This window comes from Sprattus sprattus (assembly GCF_963457725.1).
Source record: "Sprattus sprattus genome assembly, chromosome: 3".
Lineage (NCBI taxonomy): Eukaryota > Metazoa > Chordata > Actinopteri > Clupeiformes > Clupeidae > Sprattus > Sprattus sprattus.
The window spans coordinates 8,626,739-8,647,857 of NC_137922.1; the positions used below are offsets into that span (position 1 = coordinate 8,626,739).

General features: G+C 45.9%; 1 protein-coding gene across 1 annotated transcript in view; it reads left to right on the forward strand.

The window, feature by feature from the left end:
- Window positions 1-10,756, forward strand: part of cilp2 (cartilage intermediate layer protein 2) — a 22,728-nt gene extending 11,972 nt beyond the window's left edge. Inside the window, exons 5-11 of the mRNA XM_080834245.1 lie at window positions 1,218-1,373; window positions 1,740-2,057; window positions 2,403-2,511; window positions 2,724-2,881; window positions 4,237-4,517; window positions 4,886-7,027; window positions 7,245-10,756. Of these exons, the coding sequence (XP_080690371.1) occupies window positions 1,218-1,373; window positions 1,740-2,057; window positions 2,403-2,511; window positions 2,724-2,881; window positions 4,237-4,517; window positions 4,886-7,015 (3,152 nt within the window). The 3' untranslated portion in view covers window positions 7,016-7,027; window positions 7,245-10,756. The remainder of the gene's footprint in view (window positions 1-1,217; window positions 1,374-1,739; window positions 2,058-2,402; window positions 2,512-2,723; window positions 2,882-4,236; window positions 4,518-4,885; window positions 7,028-7,244) is intronic.
- Window positions 10,757-21,119: the final 10,363 nt, after the last annotated feature.

Sequence of the window (21,119 nt, forward strand, 5' to 3'; positions counted from 1 at the left end):
ACGTAATCGATAGCGTCATCATTGTGAAATTGACTGAACATGTATTAACAGGGAACGTAATCGATAGCGTCATCATTGTGAAATTCACTGTAGAAACAGGGAAGGTAACCATAATCATTGTGAAATTCACTGTAGAAACAGGGAAGGTAACCATAATCATTGTGAAATTCACTGTATAAACACGGAACGTAGAGGTTAACTGTGCGCACTGATACAATCAAACGTGGATGTAACAGGAACAAGACAGAGCGAGTCCTTTAGCTTCACAAATCCCCAATCATTCATCATATTCCCACCACACCTTCAATCTAATGGAGCCCTTTGATCAGGAAATGTCACGACATACATGTCACTCACACTGCTTCAAAGGCTGCTTTGTCGCAAACACCTGAATACCGCCTAGCATCCCAGTTACCCTGCTCATCCTCCCTCCCTATCTCTCTGTGCTCTACTCCCCCCCTGCCTCTCTGTGCTCTACTCCCCTCCCTGCCTCTCTGTGCTCTACTTCCCTCCCTGCCTCTCTGTGCTCACCCCCCTGCCTCTCTGTGCTCATCCTCCCTCCCTGCCTCTCTGTGCTCTACTCCCCTCCCTGCCTCTCTGTGCTCATCCTCCCTCCCTCCCTCTCTGTGCTCATCCCCCCTCCCTGCCTCTCTGTGCTCTACTTTCCTCCCTGCCTCTCTGTGCTCTACTTCCCTCCCTGCCTCTCTGTGCTCTACTCCCCCCCTGCCTCTCTGTGCTCTACTCCCCCCCCTGCCTCTCTGTGCTCTACTCCCCTCCCTGCTTCTCTATGCTCTACTTCCCTCCCTGCCTCTCTGTGCTCTACTCCCCCCCCTGCCTCTCTGTGCTCTACTCCCCCCCCTGCCTCTCTGTGCTCATCCCCCCTCCCTGCCTCTCTGTGCTCTACTTCCCTCCCTGCCTCTCTGTGCTCTACTCCCCCCCTGCCTCTCTGTGCTCTACTCCTCCCCCTGCCTCTCTGTGCTCTACTCCCCTCCCTGCTTCTCTATGCTCTACTTCCCTCCCTGCCTCTCTGTGCTCTACTCCCCCCCCTGCCTCTCTGTGCTCTACTCCCCCCCCCCTGCCTCTCTGTGCTCATCCCCCCTCCCTGCCTCTCTGTGCTCTACTCCCTTCCCTGCCTCGCTCTGTGCTCATCCCCCTCCCTATCTCTCTCTGTGCTCTACTCCCTCCCTATCTCTCTCTGTGCTCCTGTGGTGGAGCAGCCAGGTGGGGCCCGTGGGGTGTGTGGGGTGGCTGCTCGGTCACCTGTGATGGAGGACGGCGGAGTCGGCGGAGGAGCTGCGTCCGGTCTTCAGACACGGCCCGCTGTGAGGGGCGGCCAGTCGAGATCCAGAAGTGTGGGAAGAAGCCATGCCCAGGTAACCCTAGAAACATGACCCCATCCTCGGGTTTGGTACCAAACATCTGGAATTGTTGATTAGCAGAACTATTGGACCAGGAGGCAGAACTATTGGACCAGGAGGCAGAACTAATGTGTTAAATCAGTCGGCACATAAACCAGTCTCAAGCCCTTGCCTCTGACACCTCTGGCTGGACGCAATACAAACTGGTCCTTTGTTTGTTTGTATCCATGCATCTGTGTGTGTGTGTGTGTGTGTGTGTGTGTGTGTGTGTGTGTGTGTGTGTGTGTGTGTGTGTGTGTGTGTGTGTCTGTGTGTGTGTGTCTGTCTGTGTGTGTGTGTCTGTGTGTGTGTGTGTGTGTGTGTGTGTGTGTGTGTCTGCAGTGGCGTGCCAGCGTATGTGTCCAGAGGGTCGGCCCAGTGAGGACTGCAGCCGCTGTGTGTGTGAAGGCCACCTGCTGCAAGGGGAGGTCCTCTCCGCTACAGGTGTGCCAGTGGCCGGGGCCCAGGTGTCTCTGGCCAGCCAACCCAAGCTCGTCCGTGCCCGCTCCAACACCAAGGGGCTCTTCAAAGCACCCAGCCTGTGCTCTGGCTCTGGGGCGCTACTCATCATCAGCAAGGAGAAGTTCGCCCCCCTCACCATCTCCACTGCTAACAACGGCAGTAAGACGTCCTGGGTCCACGCTGTCTTGAAGTCTTCAGGTGAGCCCACACACAACACTACAAAAGAGCCTTTGTGTGGTGTTCTTGGCTAATGTGAAGAGGCTGCGGTCATGGTGAATAACATGACTTAATCAAGCACCCAAGACAGGCAGGCTGGGAGACATAGAAACAAGCACCCATACACACACACACACACACACACACACACACACACACACACACACACGTGTAAACAGAAACTGAATACGCACAGTGCACCAGAGTGTCGATCCCAGTCTCTCCCAAAGCACTCGTATTCAAGCTGCCAGACATTGTGACACTTTACAGCATGTGAACAGCTCTGTGGCTCCGCTTTTGAAAGATTCCTCTCTGATTGCGTTGCAGAAAAGCCGCACATTGTGAAACACCCTGAAGACAAGGTCAGGTATGAAGGCCAGCGTGCGATCCTCTGCTGCAAGGCCGCGGGGAATCCCAAACCGGAGAAGTATCAATGGTGAGACGATACAACGACACCTCGGTCTAGGTGTGTGTGTGTGTGTGTGTGTGTGTGTGTGTGTGTGTGTGTGTGTGTGTGTGTGTGTGTGTGTGTGTGTGTGTGTGTGTGTGTGTGTGTGTGTGTGTGTGTGTGTCTGCTGTCATAAGGTGCCCTTTCTTGTTTTAAATCATGAAAACAGGCCTGCACACAGTAGCACTCTTGTTCTCCAGGTATCACAACGGATCACTGCTGGACTGGAAGGAGCACAAGTATGAAGAGGACCTGGTCCTCCGAGACCTGAGAGTGGAGCAGTCAGGCCAATATTACTGCAAAGCCATCAGTCAGACGGGCAGCATTAAGTCCTCTCAAGCTCTCCTCACTGTCATGGGTAGGTGTGTGTGTGTGTGTGTGTGTGTGTGTGTGTGTGTGTGTGTGTGTGTGTGTGTGTGTGTGTGTGTGTGTGTGTGTGTGTGTGTGTGTGTGTGTGTGTGTGTGTGTGTGTGTATGTGTGTGTGTGTGCGTGTGTGTGTGTGTGTGTGTGTGTTGTTAATGAATGAGCTATATACAGGATGTATGGGTGCTGTCTGTTCAAATGATAAAGGGACATAAAAGGTGAAGGCCCCTTAAGACTTGCAACCCACAGAGCAGCAGCTTTTTATTATGTTTGTGTTGGTTCACACAACTAAACCATTGGTAACTCTGGACACACACACACACACACACACACACACACACACACACACACACACACACACACACACACACACACACACACAGACTACAGTCCTAAATCCCACTCCACATATGTTTGCCATACTGAAGTGAAATCCAAGATTGTCAATAAATCCTGATGCTCTTGAAGCCCTCATCAGACAAGTATGCACTTTCACATGCAGCAGGGCTACCCGTACACACACACACACACACACACACACACACACACAGAGAGAACAGAGCTACCCGTTAAGTCCCACGATGCTTGTTATCCCAGATCTAGAACCCAGTCTGGTGAAGCGTGTGCTAAAGCCGTGTGTGTGTGTGTGTGTGTGTGTGTGTGTGTGTGTGTGTGTGTGTGTGTGTGTGTGTGTGTGTGTGTGTGTGTGTGTGTGTGTGTGTGTGTGTGTGTGTGTCTGGTGAAGCGTGTGCTAAAGCCATCAGACGTGCAGATCTCCACAGAGGGATCATCCTGCCTTACACTCTCTGTAGCAGCATGAAATATTTCCTCTGGTGAATAAAATAACATCCCAACACTGGCAGATAGAGGACACACACACACACACACACACACACACACACACACACACACACACACACACACACACACACACACACACACACACACACAGAGGCACTGGCAGATAGAGGATGAACTGATCCAACAGGATTGGGAAGGTCTCCTAATGAGCTTTCACCATCTGTCTGTAATCATAATTTGGGGAGTGAGAAAATGTATGTGGGTACTTCACTGTAAACTCTGCTATGATATCATGTGCATACATTGTTTGGCAAACATTTGGGAGAACAATTATTTATGCCCTGTAATCTCCATCAGTTATTATCCCGATAATGATTTGGGGCAGCGGCTTTGGAAAACTAGGCATAATCCAATGAACACTTCTGGGCAGATGTGAGCACAGCTTGTTTGACACGCCATACTGAACATTTGCATTGTGCATTTTGTGTGTGTGTGTGTGTGTGTGTGTGTGTGTGTGTGTGTGTGTGTGTGCATTGTGTTGTTTCCAGGTAAAAGCACACCAGCATGCAAGGCCACACCTGAGTCCCACCTGGTAAAGCTGCCCCAAGATTGTGTCCAGCCCAAGACCGACTCCAAGTTCTACAACGCTGGCCGCTGTCCCCACAATAGATGCGCGGGCGCTTTGGACTACGACATGCGCTGCAGTGACGCAGGGGGATTCTGCTGTAGTGTGAAGACCATGGAGACCAAGCAGATAAACTGCGGCCGCTACTCCTTACCCATCAAGATCGTGACTGAGTGTGCCTGCCAGAGCTGCGTGGAGCCCAAGGTGCACATTTCACTTAACCATTTGAGTTAGACTGTACATATTGTATCTGCATATTTAAAACATAAAAAACACAATTAAGCTGGGTAGCAATTAAGTATTGGTTAACCCATTTACAATATACAGTATAGGCCTGGTAATCCCCTATTGAAGCAATCCTATAAAAATGGCCATTGCCCTGATTAGTTAGCTGACATGTTTGGCTGCGATAAGGTTAACTTGTAGTGCAGTCGCTGGCTACAGCATAAGCCTCCCTTTAGAACTGCAGACAAGTGGGGGGTGACATGTATTTTTCAATTCATCTCTAACTCTGTCTTGTATTATTGCCTGGTGTATGATTCGAAATGGTTTTCTGCATCCCTAAATCCAAGGTGCTGGTGCGTGGGAGAGTGGTGGCAGCGGATGACGACGAGCCGCTGCGCTTCGGACACATCCTCGTCGGGAAGGAGAGGGTGGGGACCACTGGGTTCCAGGGCGGCTTCACCGTCCAGGTGTCTCCAGGTGTGAAGAGACTGGTGGTGAACTTTGCGGACCCTGCGGAGAAGTTTATCGACACGGTAAAGGTGTTCATCTTTGACAAGAAAGGAGGCTCCGTCTACCACGATGTCAAGGTGATGCGGAAGGTGGAGCCCATTGATATAGACGCAGGTGAGACGAACACCATTTACCTGGGAGAAATGGAGGGAGAGGACCCGATTGGCCAGCTGGTCATACCTCCAAACTCCTTCCACAAAAACACAGGAGAGGTGTACGAAGGAACGGTGAAAGCCAGCGTGACGTTCATAGATCCGAGGAACATCACCACAGCGGCTGCAGCTCCAGGCGACCTCAACTTCGTAGGCGACGAAGGAGACACACTCCCGCTTAGAACGTACGGGATGTTCTCCGTGGACTTCAGAGACGAGGCAAACCAGGAGGTCCTGGGAGCAGGAGCAGTGCAGGTGCTACTCGACACGCAGCACGTCAAAATGCAAGAGCACATCCCAACCATGAAGCTGTGGTCGCTCAACCCAGACACGGGCATCTGGGAAGAGGAGAGCAACTTCCATCATACAAAGGCAGCCACTGGTGGGAACGGGAGGAGCAAGCGGGAGGAGCGAACCTTCCTGATCGGGAACATGGAGATACGGGAGCGGCGGCTCTTCAACCTGGACGTCCCGGAGAATCGGCGTTGCTTTGTGAAAGTGCGAGCGTACATGAGCGACAAGTTCCTCCCCCACGAGCAGCTGAAGGGCGTGGTGGTCAGCCTCATAAACCTGGAGCCCAAACCCGGCTTCTCCTCAAACCCACGGGCCTGGGGCCGCTTCGACAGCGTGATCACAGGGCCGAACGGCGCCTGCCTGCCGGCCTTCTGCGACGCTCAGACGCCTGATGCGTATACGGCGTACGTCACCGCCCTTATGGGAGGGGAGGAGCTAGAGGCAGCCCCGTCCACACCCAAAATGAATCCCAACATTATCGGCGTGTCCCAGCCATATTTAGACAAGTTAGACTATCAACGGTCAGATCATACAGATCCTGCACTTAAAAAAACTGCCTTCAGGATTAACTTGGCCAAACCAGCCCCAAATAATGTGGATGAGAATAACGGCCCGATATATCCCTATCAGAGCATGATAGCGTGTGAGAACGCACCGGTCGACGCCAACCACTTCCGTTTTTTCCGTGTGGAGAAGGACAAATATGAATACAATGTGGTGCCATTTGAGGAGAATGATCTGACTACGTGGACAGGAGACTATTTGTCATGGTGGCCAAACCCTCAGGAGTTCAGAGCGTGCTACATCAAGGTCAGGATCCACGGGGCGACGGAAGTCATGGTGAGGTCGAGAAACCTGGGCGGCACGCACCCTCAGACGAGAGGCCAGCTCTATGGCTTAAGGGACATCCGTAGCACCCGAGACATGCTAAGCGCTAACACATCGGCTGCATGCCTGGAGTTTAAGTGCAGTGGAATGCTATTCGATCAAGCCACAGTCGACAGGTCCGTCATCGCCGTGCTTCCACAGGCCAACTGTCGACGCGCAAACACCAACAGCCTCTTGCAAGAGTATCTCACCAAGCACCCTCCTGTACTGCAGAACAACGAGTCACACGCCTTTAGCATGCTCGCTCCTGTCGACCCGCTAGGCCACAACTATGGCATCTACACAGTGACGGACCAGAATCCTCGCGTTGCCAAGGAGATGGCCATCGGACGGTGTTTTGACGGCACCTCAGACGGCTTCTCCAGGGAGATGAAGGCAGACGCTGGCGTGGCGCTGACGTTCAGCTGCCCAAAGAGAACTGTGAACAGGGAGAGCCTTTTTCAGCGACTTCAAACCAACCCGGGTCAGACCCTGGCTCAAATGGGTCGTGACATGAGAGAATCAGAGGGGATTCAGGCCAGACGGGGTGCCACCCAGGTGGTGGCGTACCCCTCGGGTCAGCAAGGCGGGCCCCAGAACCGCAGGGCAGCCAACAGGAGGAGATCCGTGTTGCGGACACGGGCAAGGCAGTAGATCTGCGCTTGGGTGAGTGCATGTTAGAATGTCTGGTAGTATAACTAAATGTGTTACACTCAGACATGTAGGTGTAGATTTAACTGTTGTCAAAGATTGTAGTTTAATAAGTGGCACTGTGATGTATTTTACACGTGAAATTGGTCTAATATTACATTAAAATGTTTTGAAATTAGCCAATGCATTTAACAATTCATTCTCTTTTCCCATACACCTTCTGTTTTCATAGGTCCTGGAGTAACTATGGTGCCAATGTATTCATGAACGTAAAGATGGAAATTCTATCACGCTCTTCCAGTCTCGTGAATCTTGTGTCAGTCTTGTTTCAGTGATGTGAACTTCATCTGTACTGTAGATGCTGAAACTGACAATATGAAATACACACACACACATACACACACACAGACACAGACACAGACACAGACACAGACACAGACACAGACACAGACACAGACACAGACACAGACACACAGACACACAGACACACAGACACACAGACACACACATTCCCTCGAATACACCCTGAATAGCTCTAATCCTTCAGAACTTCCAGAAAGTCAAAACAAAAATGATTACCAATTTGCTGGGTTATCATGGTTTCGAACCACATGAGGGAACATGTTTGAAAATGTATTTATTTTTCTGTGTCATTGCGTCAAAGACAGTTGGGTCTGTCCTCTAGCACAGATGGTATGAAACTATCAAAGTCTACAGTCAGTTAGTTCATTCATATAATGGCCACATCAAGAATGAAAAGAAAAAAAAATTGTGGAGAAAAGCATGAAGCTTTGTCCCCAACCCCTGAATTACCCCGTTTATACAGTCCCTGCAACTGGCCAACTTCACTTAGAACAACTCTCTTAGAACAGCTCTCTTAGATCAGTTCTCTTAGAACAGCTCTCTTAGAACAACTCTCTTAGAACATCTCTCTTAAACAACTCTCTTAGAACAACTCTCTTAGAACAGCTCTCTTAGAACAGCTCTCTTAGAACAACTCTCTTATTGTTGAATGAAGCTTTGTCCCCAACCCCTGAATTACCCCGTTTATACAGTCCCTGCAACTGGCCAACTTCACTTAGAACAACTCTCTTAGAACAGCTCTCTTAGATCAGTTCTCTTAGAACAGCTCTCTTAGAACAACTCTCTTAGAACAGCTCTCTTAAACAACTCTCTTAGAACAACTCTCTTAGAACAGCTCTCTTAGAACAGCTCTCTTAGAACAACTCTCTTAGAACAACTCTCTTACAACCGCTCTCAGAACAGCTCTCTTAGAACAGCTCTCTTAGAGCAACTCTCTTAGAACAACTCTCTTAGAACAACTCTCTTAGGACAGTTCTCTTAGAACAGCTCTCTTAGGACAACTCTCTTAGAACAACTCTCTTAGAACAGCTCTCTTAGAACAACTCTCTTAGAACAGCTGTCTTAGAACAGCTCTCTTAGAACAACTCTCTTAGAACAGTTCTCTTAGAACAGCTCTCTTAGAACAACTCTCTTAGAACAGCTCTCTTAGAACAGCTCTCTTAGAACAACTCTCTTATAACAGCTCTCTTAGAACAGCTCTCTTAGAACAACTCTCTTAGAACAACTCTCTTAGAACAGTTATCTTAGAACAGCTCTCTTAGAACAGCTCTCTTAGAACAACTCTCTTAGAACAACTCTCTTAGAACAGCTCTCTTAGAACAGTTCTCTTAGAACAGCTCTCTTATAACAGCTCTCTTAGAACAGCTCCCTTAGAACAACTCTCTTAGAACAGCTCTCTTAGAACAGCTCTCTTAGAACAGCTCTCTTAGAACAACTCTCTAAATGTATGGCTGAGATGTAGAACCAGTCCACAGAAGCAGGGAGTTCTATTGTTACATCATGAAGTCAGCGAGTCTAATTCTCAGGCTAAATGGATTGCATACTACTTTTATGCATGGATGTCTTTTTATCTGTCTCTTGAAGTGCAATACTTTTTCTAATACTGACTTGAGAAATATCCTACTCAATAAGCCAATAGGCAAACTCAATGAGCCAGGCAAACTTGGCTTTGATGTACAATATATTTGTTGGGATATTATATAGCATTTATATATTACTGGAATGACAACAATAACTTATGACATATAATGGTCACCATGGCTGCACATTTAGAAGCTTCTTGGCATACTTCTTATTTAAATCTTTCATCATGAAATGGATTATAGAAGACTAATGACATTGTATGTTCTTATGTGTGTTGGTTCTTCTGATGTTTTTACAGAGAAAAATAGTTTGGGTCCAGTAATAAGGGTAAATTAAAGACCATGACACACACTCAATCACACACACACACACCCTCACACCCTCATACACACACACACACCCTCACACCCTCATACACACACACACACACACACACACACACACACACACACACACACACACACACACACACCCTTACACACACACACACACTGCTCACTGGACTGAGCTAATCTAGACTCTGAGGATTGATATTATGGTCTAAAGGGGAATCAGACTCTGAGGATTACTTATTATGGTCTAAAGGGGAGTCAATTTGATTTGGTAAACAAATACCAACCCTACAGACCGATCTGTTACAACAAATGATATTCTCTCTATGGACACCCACAACAACTTGAGGAAAACTTGACTTCATAATATACATCAGATGGTTGATATACTTTGGCAATATGTTGGTACCACTGAATCACATTTACAGTTTTTATGGGTAAAAGTCAGGCTGTTGACCACTGTGTTCTGAACCAACTGGTGTACAGTATAAATGATAAAGCTGCCTAGTATGTACCCTAACCACAACCCTAGTATTCTGACACACAATCACTTTACCTAGTATGTACCCTAACCCTAACCCTAGTATGCTGACACACAATCACTTTCACCTAGTATGTACCCTAACCCTAGTATGCTGACAAACAATCACTTTCTCCTAGTATGTACCCTAACCCTAACCCTAGTATGCTGACACACAATCACTTAGTATGTGCCCTAACCCTAACCCTAGTATGCTGACACACAATCACTTTCTAAAGAACAACTTTTTAACAACTTATAAATGTCTCCCAGTGGTAGAAAATAAAAATAGGGGATTTCCATTGACTGAATTGGCAGTATGCTTGCTTGCTTTGCTTTTTCTAGTTTCCATGTAGGTAGGTCCTAAACTAGCTTTACTGGGACAGTAAAAGATAAACCCAACATTGTAATACTGACTAAAACCTGAACAACTGAACTGCGCCATGTATGACCCCTAAGTAAGTCACCCTTTTTCATTCTTCTCAGTGTTTGCTGAAACTTGTACCGAGCTTGTTGGATTCTTCTCAGTGTTTGCTGAAACTTGTACCGAGCGTGTTGGATTCGAGACACAAAGGGCCATTAGTCTGATGCAGCACAGGATTTCAGTTGGCCCTTATTTGGAATTCTCCTCCATCTGTGCCATTACTTTGAGTACAAGCATCTGTTCTCTTTTCAACTGTCTAGCTGGTCTCAGGGAGACTATAACTTATGCAGGAATATCCTCTCGCAAAATCAATGTTGGACCCTTCCACCACTGTCTAGGCTATAAAGCAAGAGTTGTACAGTTGCCACTGTGCTCTGGAAGTCTTCAGCCATTTAAAAAAATAAATATCAAAATGACACGCCTGGGAATTCCATGTTAATCATTGTGTAACATATACTGCATGACATTGCCCAATTTCACTACTTTAATACAGTTCTGTGTATACTGTAAATTGAACATTGTATTCATTGACAAATGTTCAGAGAAACTGTAAATAAACTTTCTTTTTAAAAAAAGATCTCATGAAATTGCATATTAATAATTAGTACTGGACTCCACGGTAGCACAGCATCAGCCTTATCACACTCTACACCAAACAGCCTCATAACACTGAACACCAAACAGCCTCACCACACTGAACACCAAACAGCCTCATTACACTGAACACCAAACAGACTCACCACACTGAACACCAAACAGCCTCGTTACACTGAACACCAAACAGCTTCATCACACTGAACACCAGACAGCTTCATAACACTGAACACCAAACAGCCTCATAACACTGAGCACCAAACAGCTTCATCACACTGAACACCAAACAGCATCACCACACTGAACACCAAACAGCCTCATAACACTGAACACCAAACAACCTCATAACACTGAACACCAAACAGCATCACCACACTGAACACCAAACAGCCTCATAACACTGAACACCAAACAGCCTCACCACACTTAACACCAGACAGCCTCACCACACTGAACACCAAACAGCCTCACCACACTGAACACCAAACAGCCTCACCACACTGAACACCAAACAGCCTCGTTACACTGAACACCAGACAGCTTCATAACACTGAACACCAAACAGCCTCATAACACTGAACACCAAACAGCCTCACCACACTGAACACCAAACAGCCTCGTTACACTGAACACCAGACAGCTTCATAACACTGAACACCAAACAGCCTCATAACACTGAGCACCAAACAGCTTCATCACACTGAACACCAAACAGCCTCACCACACTGAACACCAAACAGCCTCATAACACTGAACACCAAACAACCTCATAACACTGAACACCAAACAGCATCACCACACTGAACACCAAACAGCCTCATAACACTGAACACCAAACAGCCTCACCACACTGAACACCAAACAGCCTCATCACACTGAACACCAAACAGCTTCACCACACTGAACACCAAACAGCCTCACCACACTTAACACCAGACAGCCTCAACACTGAACACTAAACAACCTCATAACACTGAACACCAAAACAGCTGGTTTCATTCGGTTTATTACAACTTAATTACAGGAAAAGATTATTCTTGAGTTAAGAAACACTTCTGATATACACTATGATCAATCAACTATTGTAAATTCCGAACCATCCAACGTGCCAAACCTTTGTAACAAACCTCAGGACTTCAGGATCATATGTTCAATAAAACAAATCAATATAAAAACCTCAGGACTTCAGGATCATATGTTCAATAAAACAAATCAATATAAAAAAGTTGATTGATTGTAGCTCTGGCATTGTGTCTTTATTAGTGAAGAGTGGCATCAACTACACATAGTGTCCTTACTGACATTTGGAATAGAAATATAACATTAGTATTACATATTGGGTATAAGAAGCATATTATATGTTGTTTGCATATTTCTGTAAATCTACAAAAAAGTTTAAAATGCATGAATATCTGCCTCAGAAGTTAAACAACAAAACTAGATACATAAAATCAATTCTCCAAATAAAACTTTCAGGGCCTTGATTTGATCGATGTGTATCGCAGGCTCTCCACACAACACAGGAAGTCAACATGCACATGACCTAAGCGCCTTCACCTCATTTCCCTGATGTCTTATGTAGCTAGGGATAGGGTTAGGGCAGGGGCGCAGATAGCACTGGGGACGGGGGGGGGGGGGAACATGTTCCCCCCAAGATTCATAGTAACCCTGATCCGTCCCCACCAATCTCCCTACGTCAGGCGACAATCATCAGTAAATAACGTTTAAAAAACTGCACCACTGGGTTAGGGCTCATATATCTGATGTAGTTTGCTTTTTCATGCCAGTTTATTAGGCCTACATGTTAAATAATGTGAAGTCCACGGCATTGACTTTGCACAACATATTTAATTATTTCACAATGACAATTTAACATATTTTCATAAAATACACGGATGTCTGTTGGACTTGAACCAAACAAATGAATGGTTTGACATCACAGCACAAGTAAGAATTCCTGTTGATGTGGTTGGCTTAAAAGACGTGAACGGCACGCCCACAAATGAATATGCCGTTTCACCTGTCCCCCAAAGACTTCCTGCTAGCGTCCTCTGAGTGCATACATCCAAATAACCATTCTCTACTGTACTTCTCCTTTTCATGTGTGTGTGTCTGTGTGTGTGTGTGTGTGTGTGTGTGTGTGTGTGTGTGTTTGTGTGAGTCCCAGGGCTACAGACAGAGCATGAGTCAGGGAAAAAAACACACCAAGATTTTCCTTAGAAGTCTCCAGTGATCTTGACCAGATCTGAGTGGAAAAGCATGGACACAGCCTGGCCTGTCTCCGTCTCTGGGATCCACACTTTACCATCAATCTCACAAGCAGAAGTGTGATTATAGGAGATTCCATGGGCACAAACAGGCCGTTTGCCACGCCTCCAGACGAAACTCAGTCCTTCGGCCCCACAGGGAAGGGTTTCAGCGAGAGAAGACTGGCATGTCTCACGAAGACACTGGCATCTTCCAGCTTGACTTCATGCACTTGTTGCTAAAACAAACACACACAAACCCAGAAGAAGTCAGAGACAGTTGTTAGCAGACAGCGCTGACTTACTGGACTTTTTAAAAGGAACAATGTAAAGGACAATTCTACTTTCGTGTTTTTGTGCTTCAAGAGCTCAATATCATGAAAATAGTGTTGCATTTTCATAAATAAAATCTGTGGTCCCCCACTGAAATGAACAAATATTTATCAATAACACACATAAACAGACAGTCTTTCTAAATACTGGGCAATATGTTAGAGTAATGTTAACACTAGTTATCTCCCTCTGGAACGAAATACTGTTTTCTGATTGGCTAATGGGGTGTACAATAAGTTCGTATAGATGGACACCTTGGACGTAGTCCCAGTAGAAAAGTTAAATCGCCGTTCCATATCAATGCTCTTGAATGGTTACCATTGACAACCAACGTAACGTTTTTTTTCTTCAAAAAACGCACTACTTTCTCTAACGGGAGCACTAGGCTTCAAATCAAGAATTCATCAGGTTATTATGCATATTAAGTTTCCTAAAGATAAAGGAAATTCTAAATAATAATAATAATAATAAATATAGCTGCAAGCAGCGATGGCGGTTTCCTCCTCCAGACATTGCGAACCAGGGAAAAATGTATTTTTGTGACAATTTGTCACTGTAAAGAAAAATCCATGCTGCAGACTTGCCAATGGGATATTACATTTCAAATGCATTACTTTGAAGATCCTCAAGGGCCATGGTTTCAAGCTAAGAGTGAGAAGGGGTGTGGTCATCCCTAAATTTCCTTAAATGTTGTGTGTGTGTGCTTGCGCGTGTCAAAGGAGCCTGTCCCTGTCCCTGTGTGTGTGTGTGTGTGTGTGTGTGTGAGAGAGAGAATCTGGAGCGCACACGCGCGCAAGACCAGAGGGGCAGGGGCAGAGAGGCAGACTTGAGAAACACCCTAGCAATTAGCCAAGCATGCGTATTTCAAATATTCACCAAAAATCTACTTTTCATCTTACAGTCAATTTTTTTTCAGATTTGTGTTCCAAACATTCTCAAGTGTCTTCACATGAACTTGTGATTCAATCAGAGTATCACTTTTTGACCTGTTGATGTGTAAAGCATTGTTTTAGCGTTAACAATCTATCCAATTTGCTTTATATCAATCATTTTTCAAGATATGAAGTTGCCTTTGCACATGGCAACATGTTGTAGTGTCTTCCAGTGACATATCAAGTTTGGTGTTGATTTGTCAAAGATTTGCCAAGATATGACCTCACTTCCTGTTTGGCGACTTTTCTGCTGAATTTGAGTGGCTGTACCGGACAAACGGTTGTGAGGATCAAAATTCTAAAAAGTAACTTTTGTGAGGCTAGGTCTGAAGAGCATCAAGATTTGCCAAAAATTGTAGAAGGTGTAGGCTTTCAAAGGTTTTTGATAAAACCGGAAATAGCAGAAAATCTATATAACCGGAAATTGACGCCATGGGGTGGGTTTAATTCGTCTTGATCCAGGGAATCCAATGGTACCTCATTTTTGAAAATCGGTCATACGGTTCAAAAGTTGCGTGTGTTACAAAAGTCCAACTTTGACCTGTTGATGGCGCTAGAGTGGTCTAATGAGAGCCATGAAACTTGGTTCTAGGGGCTGCCATTGACTCCCATTGCAGCAACATAATAATAAGAAAGCCTACAATAACAATAGGTTACCTCCTACCGGAGAAAACCTAATAAAAACATTTTTGGATGTTGTAAACGGCTGTATAACGGCTACAATAACGGCCGACGAGCTGTCCAGTTCTACAAAGATAATGGACTTTGCGGCGCAACACCTTCTTTGCCCCGCAGCGTCCATTATCTTTGTAGAACTGGACAGCTCGTCGGCCGTTATCCCTTACCTAAAGCATAGATCTGCAGATATTACATCAGTGGTTATGGTAGCAAAACTACAGTTATTTTACGTTTTTGTTTTACATAGGCCTACAGATTAGGAAATCACCATAACAGATAACCCCCCCCTGAAGGAATCAGGAATAACTAGGATGAGGGGAATAGGTGGAGGAGATGAAAGATATGGAGACACAAGCCCACCGACTCCCTGTCTCCCTTTGAGGAGAAGGCAAGCATCATTCCACTAACCTGTAGCCCAGTGTTGGACTCCCCAGTCCTGAGATTGAAGTCATAGTCATGCCATGGACAGAAGACCTTCAGGGCCCCGTCTGCTTCCTCAATGTCTCCATCGTAAAGGGGTCCCCCTGCAGAGAAGATTTGGTTAAGTAAATTAACATGAGCTACTGTAATGGACATGGAGTTTGACAATAAATAAGCCCTTACCGCTTTACCAAGGCAGATATTGGATAGGCTAAGCTGTGAGCTTGCTAAGTAGGCTATTCCATATTACTAGAGAGCCGCCTGCTGACAGAAATTGAAAATGTTTTTTGTGGATAATAAAAAACCTAGGCGGTCAATCTGTATTTGTAATCCGTATCACATTGTATTAAGGTCGGTGGCCTAAAAGAAAGCCCAACTACCTGACACATTATGAGAGGATAGGCTACTGTCGGCATATCCCTTGTTTAATCAAGGTTAAAATGGTTTTCAATTCTGGACAAAATATTGAGAATAAGATACGGGCGTGTGACGCTACTATCCCGTTCAGACGGGACGTATGTTATTATTGTTAGAATAAACACCGGTACGCTCACTTCTAACTCAGTTCGCTTAAATATATAAACATGAATACAAGTCAGGCATGTAATGCCGTTCCCATCGATTCATATAAGAGCCGAAGCCGGATTCATTTAAACTGTTTTAAATTAAGTAATGGTTTCCTGGGGGACAAATGCAAGGTGGAAATCATGGTGTTAGAAGTGATATGAAAGTAACTTCACACTTTATCCTACCCGAATGAGAGCAGCGAGCATCCATTGCAAAGAATTCCCCTTTAACATTAAAGAGGCAAACATCCGAATTGTGACCGAAAGAAGAATAAATCAGACAGCATTTCCGATTAGAGAGGTCGGAGACTGGGCCGACTAGCCGCCACACTAAAGCGTCACTAGCTGCGGATTTCTCTTTTGCTGAAGCCATATGCACTGGGTATCAAAAAGGGTTAGATACACGATGCACAGATTCTACACCATGTCACCGTTTCATGAAGATAAACGAAAGATATAGAACCTAATAGCCTACACGCTAGAGCCTAGCAATGGGATGCAGGCTAGCTCACAGCGGAAGAGGTGTCCAGTTAACCAGATGAATGAGCCCATTACTTGTTTTACACTTGCTTCGGCTAAAATCGTCAAATTTGGTATGCTATTTTACTGTAGTTCGACATCGAATGTATGGGTACTTATGGCAACATGAAGGGGAGTGACATACACGTTGTGTTTGTAGCCTACGCCGGTTATCAATATTAATACGGAGTTTGTGATATCAGATGCAATATATCCGAGCTTTTGTGAGGACGGAAAGTTGTTCCCTCAGCTTGTATTTTAAACACATCAACACGGAGGTATCCCTGTGGTAACCCATCTTTGGCAAATGAAAGTATCTGTTACTGAAATAAACCCATTAAGTTTATCAAATTACAGTGTTTATTATGCACTTTGGATTTAAGGAGCTAATTTGAGCAAGTCTCCAAATGTGACAAACACCAGACCAGTTTTATAGTTAGGAAGACCATTGGCAGACAACGTGGTCATGTGTTTTCCGTCCTGTGCTATTAACTTAATTCAGCGCATTAGTCATTACTTGTCTTGTTATCTCATTAAATCTCCCACAATGCACGATTCCTGAATTATCTGGCATAGTTTAAATAATTCAAAAGAGTTAAAATATGAACATGCATGCTTAGACCTGATCTCATTTTCAACAATGTCTTATTGGTAGCAATGCAGGCCCTATCCAAACACACACACACACACACACAAACACACACACACAAACACACACACACATACACATACTCCACATCTAGGCAAACCCGACATGAGAGGAAACATAAAATTGTGTAACTTGCCATTTCAACATTGCAGTGTTAGGCATAAGGTATTGAAATGTGACTGCATATAATTCTTCTTTTCACAACCTTTGAGGTAAATTAAGCCTAAATTATAAGTAAAAACCTGAAACTATATTGCCAATCACAGGAGAAGTTTGCAAAGCAAGGTAGAAGTTAGCATTGATTGATGAATCTTCTTGCCTGCAAATTATCTCATAACTGGTTGGTGTGGGATGAAAGTCCACATGGCAACCCCTGCTACATGTGACTCAATATGAGAGCTCAGACCAAACACACACACACACACACACACACACACACACACACATACACACACACACACACACACACACACACACACACACTTGTGACTCAATATGAGAGCTCAGACCAAACACACTCACACACACACACACACACACACACACACACACACACACACACACACACACACGTGTGACTCAATATGAGAGCTCAGACCAAACATTTGGCTGCCAAGAATTCTTAAGCTCATCCATCATTAGCTCCCACATGTTTCCAAAAAGCACTGTCCTCATCTGGGCAGTTACCCCTTCAAACCTCTTAACTCACTAGCCAGTGTGAGTTAGATGGCCTTCCAAACATATGGTTTCCATTAAAGGAGCCAGAATGAGACAACAGCCTACGTTGAACCCACATTTTCTGCTCAGACAGGCTTTGTTCCCACAACATTTCATAGACAGTGATCAGTAAAAATAACAGAGGCAGAATTGTTTATAAAGTTGTTTAGGTCAATGACAAACCTACCGACCATTGTATCTGTGAGATCAAGTTGTGGTTTTGGAAGAGTACAGAGTTATCTCTTCTCCTTCCCTGTCAGCGCCTCAGACCAAACACACTCACACACGCACGCACGCACGCACGCACGCACGCACGCACGCACGCACGCACGCACGCACACACACACACACACACACCCACACACACCTTCCCTGTCAGTGGCTCATGCAGCCAAATGGTCTTAGGTGGAAAGGGACTGAACACAGGAAAAAGAAGCCTGCTCTGAACTCTCCTAAATCTCAAAGGAAACAATAGCACACACACACACACACACAGATCTCACAGGAAACAATAGCAAGTCTTTTTTAAGAACACATTGAATCGCGTTCAACTTGCATGTATGTAGGTTTTTTAGTTTTGAGGCTCGACAATAATGTTTAAAATCTCCAACAAAACTATGCAGTAATCAGTAATCTCTTTTTGTAAAACCTTAGAGCTTCCACTTGTCCTTTATCCAGACACTGGTTTGTTCTCCCCCCTTTCCCCTACTTCTCTTCTACAGTGAGTGATGGCATGCAGCTGTTACTGTCCATTGGCCGATCGCAGAAAGATACTGCCAAGGCGAGGACTGTGGGACTGCCCTTGGAATAGGAAGATCAGATGGGCTATTGATAAATGTGTTTGGGAGATTTGGAAAGAGAGAAGGACGTGTTTGAGCGTAACTCTTGAACCCCGGGCACAGCGGACGTGTTTGAGTGTAACTCTTGAACCCCGGGCACACCAGACATGTTTGAGGGTAACTCTTGAACCTCGGGCACACCAGACATGTTTGAGGGTAACTCTTGAACCCCGGGCACACTCTTCTGTTCGAGGTCGGTCTGCCAGGGCGCTCAGACTCCAGTGCATTCCTGTCTCATCCTCTCATCACTCAGAGTCATATCCAGACTCCATCGCCGTGGTGATGTCTCATCCTGTCATCACTCAGTCATATCCAGACTCCATCGCCATGGTGATGTCTCATCCTCTCATCACTCAGAGTCATATCCAGACTCCATCGCCGTGGTGATGACTCATCCTGTCATCACTCAGAGTCATATCCAGACTCCATCGCCGTGGTGATGTCTCATCCTCTCATCACTCAGGACTATATCCAGACGCCATGGTGGTGCTCTCCAACATGTTGCCTGCTGTAATAGATTGGACAGCAGAGAGTTTGGGAATGAACTTGTAAACTGTGCACAGAGAGCAGGCGTGTGTGCGTGTGTGTATGTGTGTGTGTGTGTGTGTGTATGTGTGTGTGTGTAAACTGTGCACAGATAGCAGGCGTGTGTGTGTGTGTGTGTGTGTGTGTGTGTGTGTGTGTGTGTGTGTGTGTGTGTGTGTGTGTGTGTGCGTGTGTGTGTAAACTGTGCACAGACTGCAGGCGTGTGTGTGTGTGTGCGTGTGTGTGTGTGTGTTTGTGTGTGTGTGTGTGTGTAAACTGTGCACAGACTGCCGGCGTGTGGGTCCATCTGCGCAGATTAAACCCCTAATGTTGTAGTGTGGATGGGGGGGCAAAATGATTATATGCATAGTTCTGTTGCTCGTAAATGAAAGGTCAGTGAAAATTGTTAAAATATATAATATAAATATATGTACGTTTTCCTTTCATACTTTTGTCTGAGGTTCAAAACATTGTTCAACAAGAGGGGCACTCGGAGAATGCAGATCTCACAATGTTCATAAAATCCTGAATAAGGCCCTTGATCCTCATTTAAAAGGTTCCTCCCTGGCCCGTGGTACACCCCTCCACCACGTCTGATGATAAACTCCTGGCCCATGTGTGTGTGTGTGTGTGTGTGTGATGATACACTCCTGGGTAGTTTTTGCGTAATCCTGCTGACAGACAAACAATCCGAACCAAAAACATAACCTCCTTGGCGGAGGTAAAGATGGGAATGTGTTTTTATTATAAAGTCTCAATAATGTTAGCGTCACATGTCTGGAATGCAATTGGCACAATGACACCAAGTCATCTCGGCCATAGAGGAGTAGTTTGCAGAGGCCCTATAAAGTGGAGCTTTGGGCTTTAAAAAGACCCACGAAGGGGCTTCTCAGTGTTTCCAGTCTGCTGCTCAGGGGTCAGGGGTCAGACCACAGTCCCAGCCTGGTCCTGCACCCTTTAAAGGGCAGTGGACACCAGCACCATCACACTAATGCACCCTGTCCTGTTGTGTCCTGTCCTCACCTGTCCTGTCCTGTCATGTCCTGTCCTCACCTGTCCTGTCCTCACCTGTCCTGTCCTGTCCTCTCCTCTCCTCTTCTCTTCTCTTCTCTTCTCTTCTCTTTTCTTCTCCTGTCCTGTCCTCACCTGTCCTCTCCTCTCTTCTCTTCTCTTCTCTTCTCTTCTCTTCTCCCGTCCCGTCCCGTCCCGTCCCCTCCCCTCCCCTCCCGTCCCGTCCCCTCCCCTCTCCTCTCCTCTCCTCTCCTCTCTTCTCCTCTCCTGTCCTGACACCATCACCATCATGCTAATGCCCCATGTCCTGAGGCGTGGGCATCTTTTAAACACCTCCAGTCTAAAGCCAGGGCAGAGGACACACACACACACACACACACACACAGATCTCATGAGGCGTGGGCATCTTTAAACACCTCCAGTCTAAAGCCAGGGCAGAGGACATGCGCCTGACTGCATCTATCTTTGGCAGCCATGAAGTAGACCCAGAGCGGCATTGCTGTCTATGTAGTCTCTCTCACACACACACACACACACACACACACACACACACACACACACACACACACAGAGATCTCATGAGGGGTGGTGGTTTACATTACACTAAGATGATGGAGCTCATAGCCATTCCCAAGTTTACCTCAAATTCAGTAATTTTCTCCTCCCTGTTGAATCAGATGTCAAAACAAGTCTGTGTGTGTGTGTGTGTGTGTGTGTGTGTGTGTGTGTGTGTGTGTGTGTCACGGTCAGACCCAATCTCTGTCCAATTGGTTTTTCAACTTGTTAGAAATGTCTAACCAACAGCCTTCTTGCCCCACAAGAAAATATGTGTGTTACAGACACACACACACACAC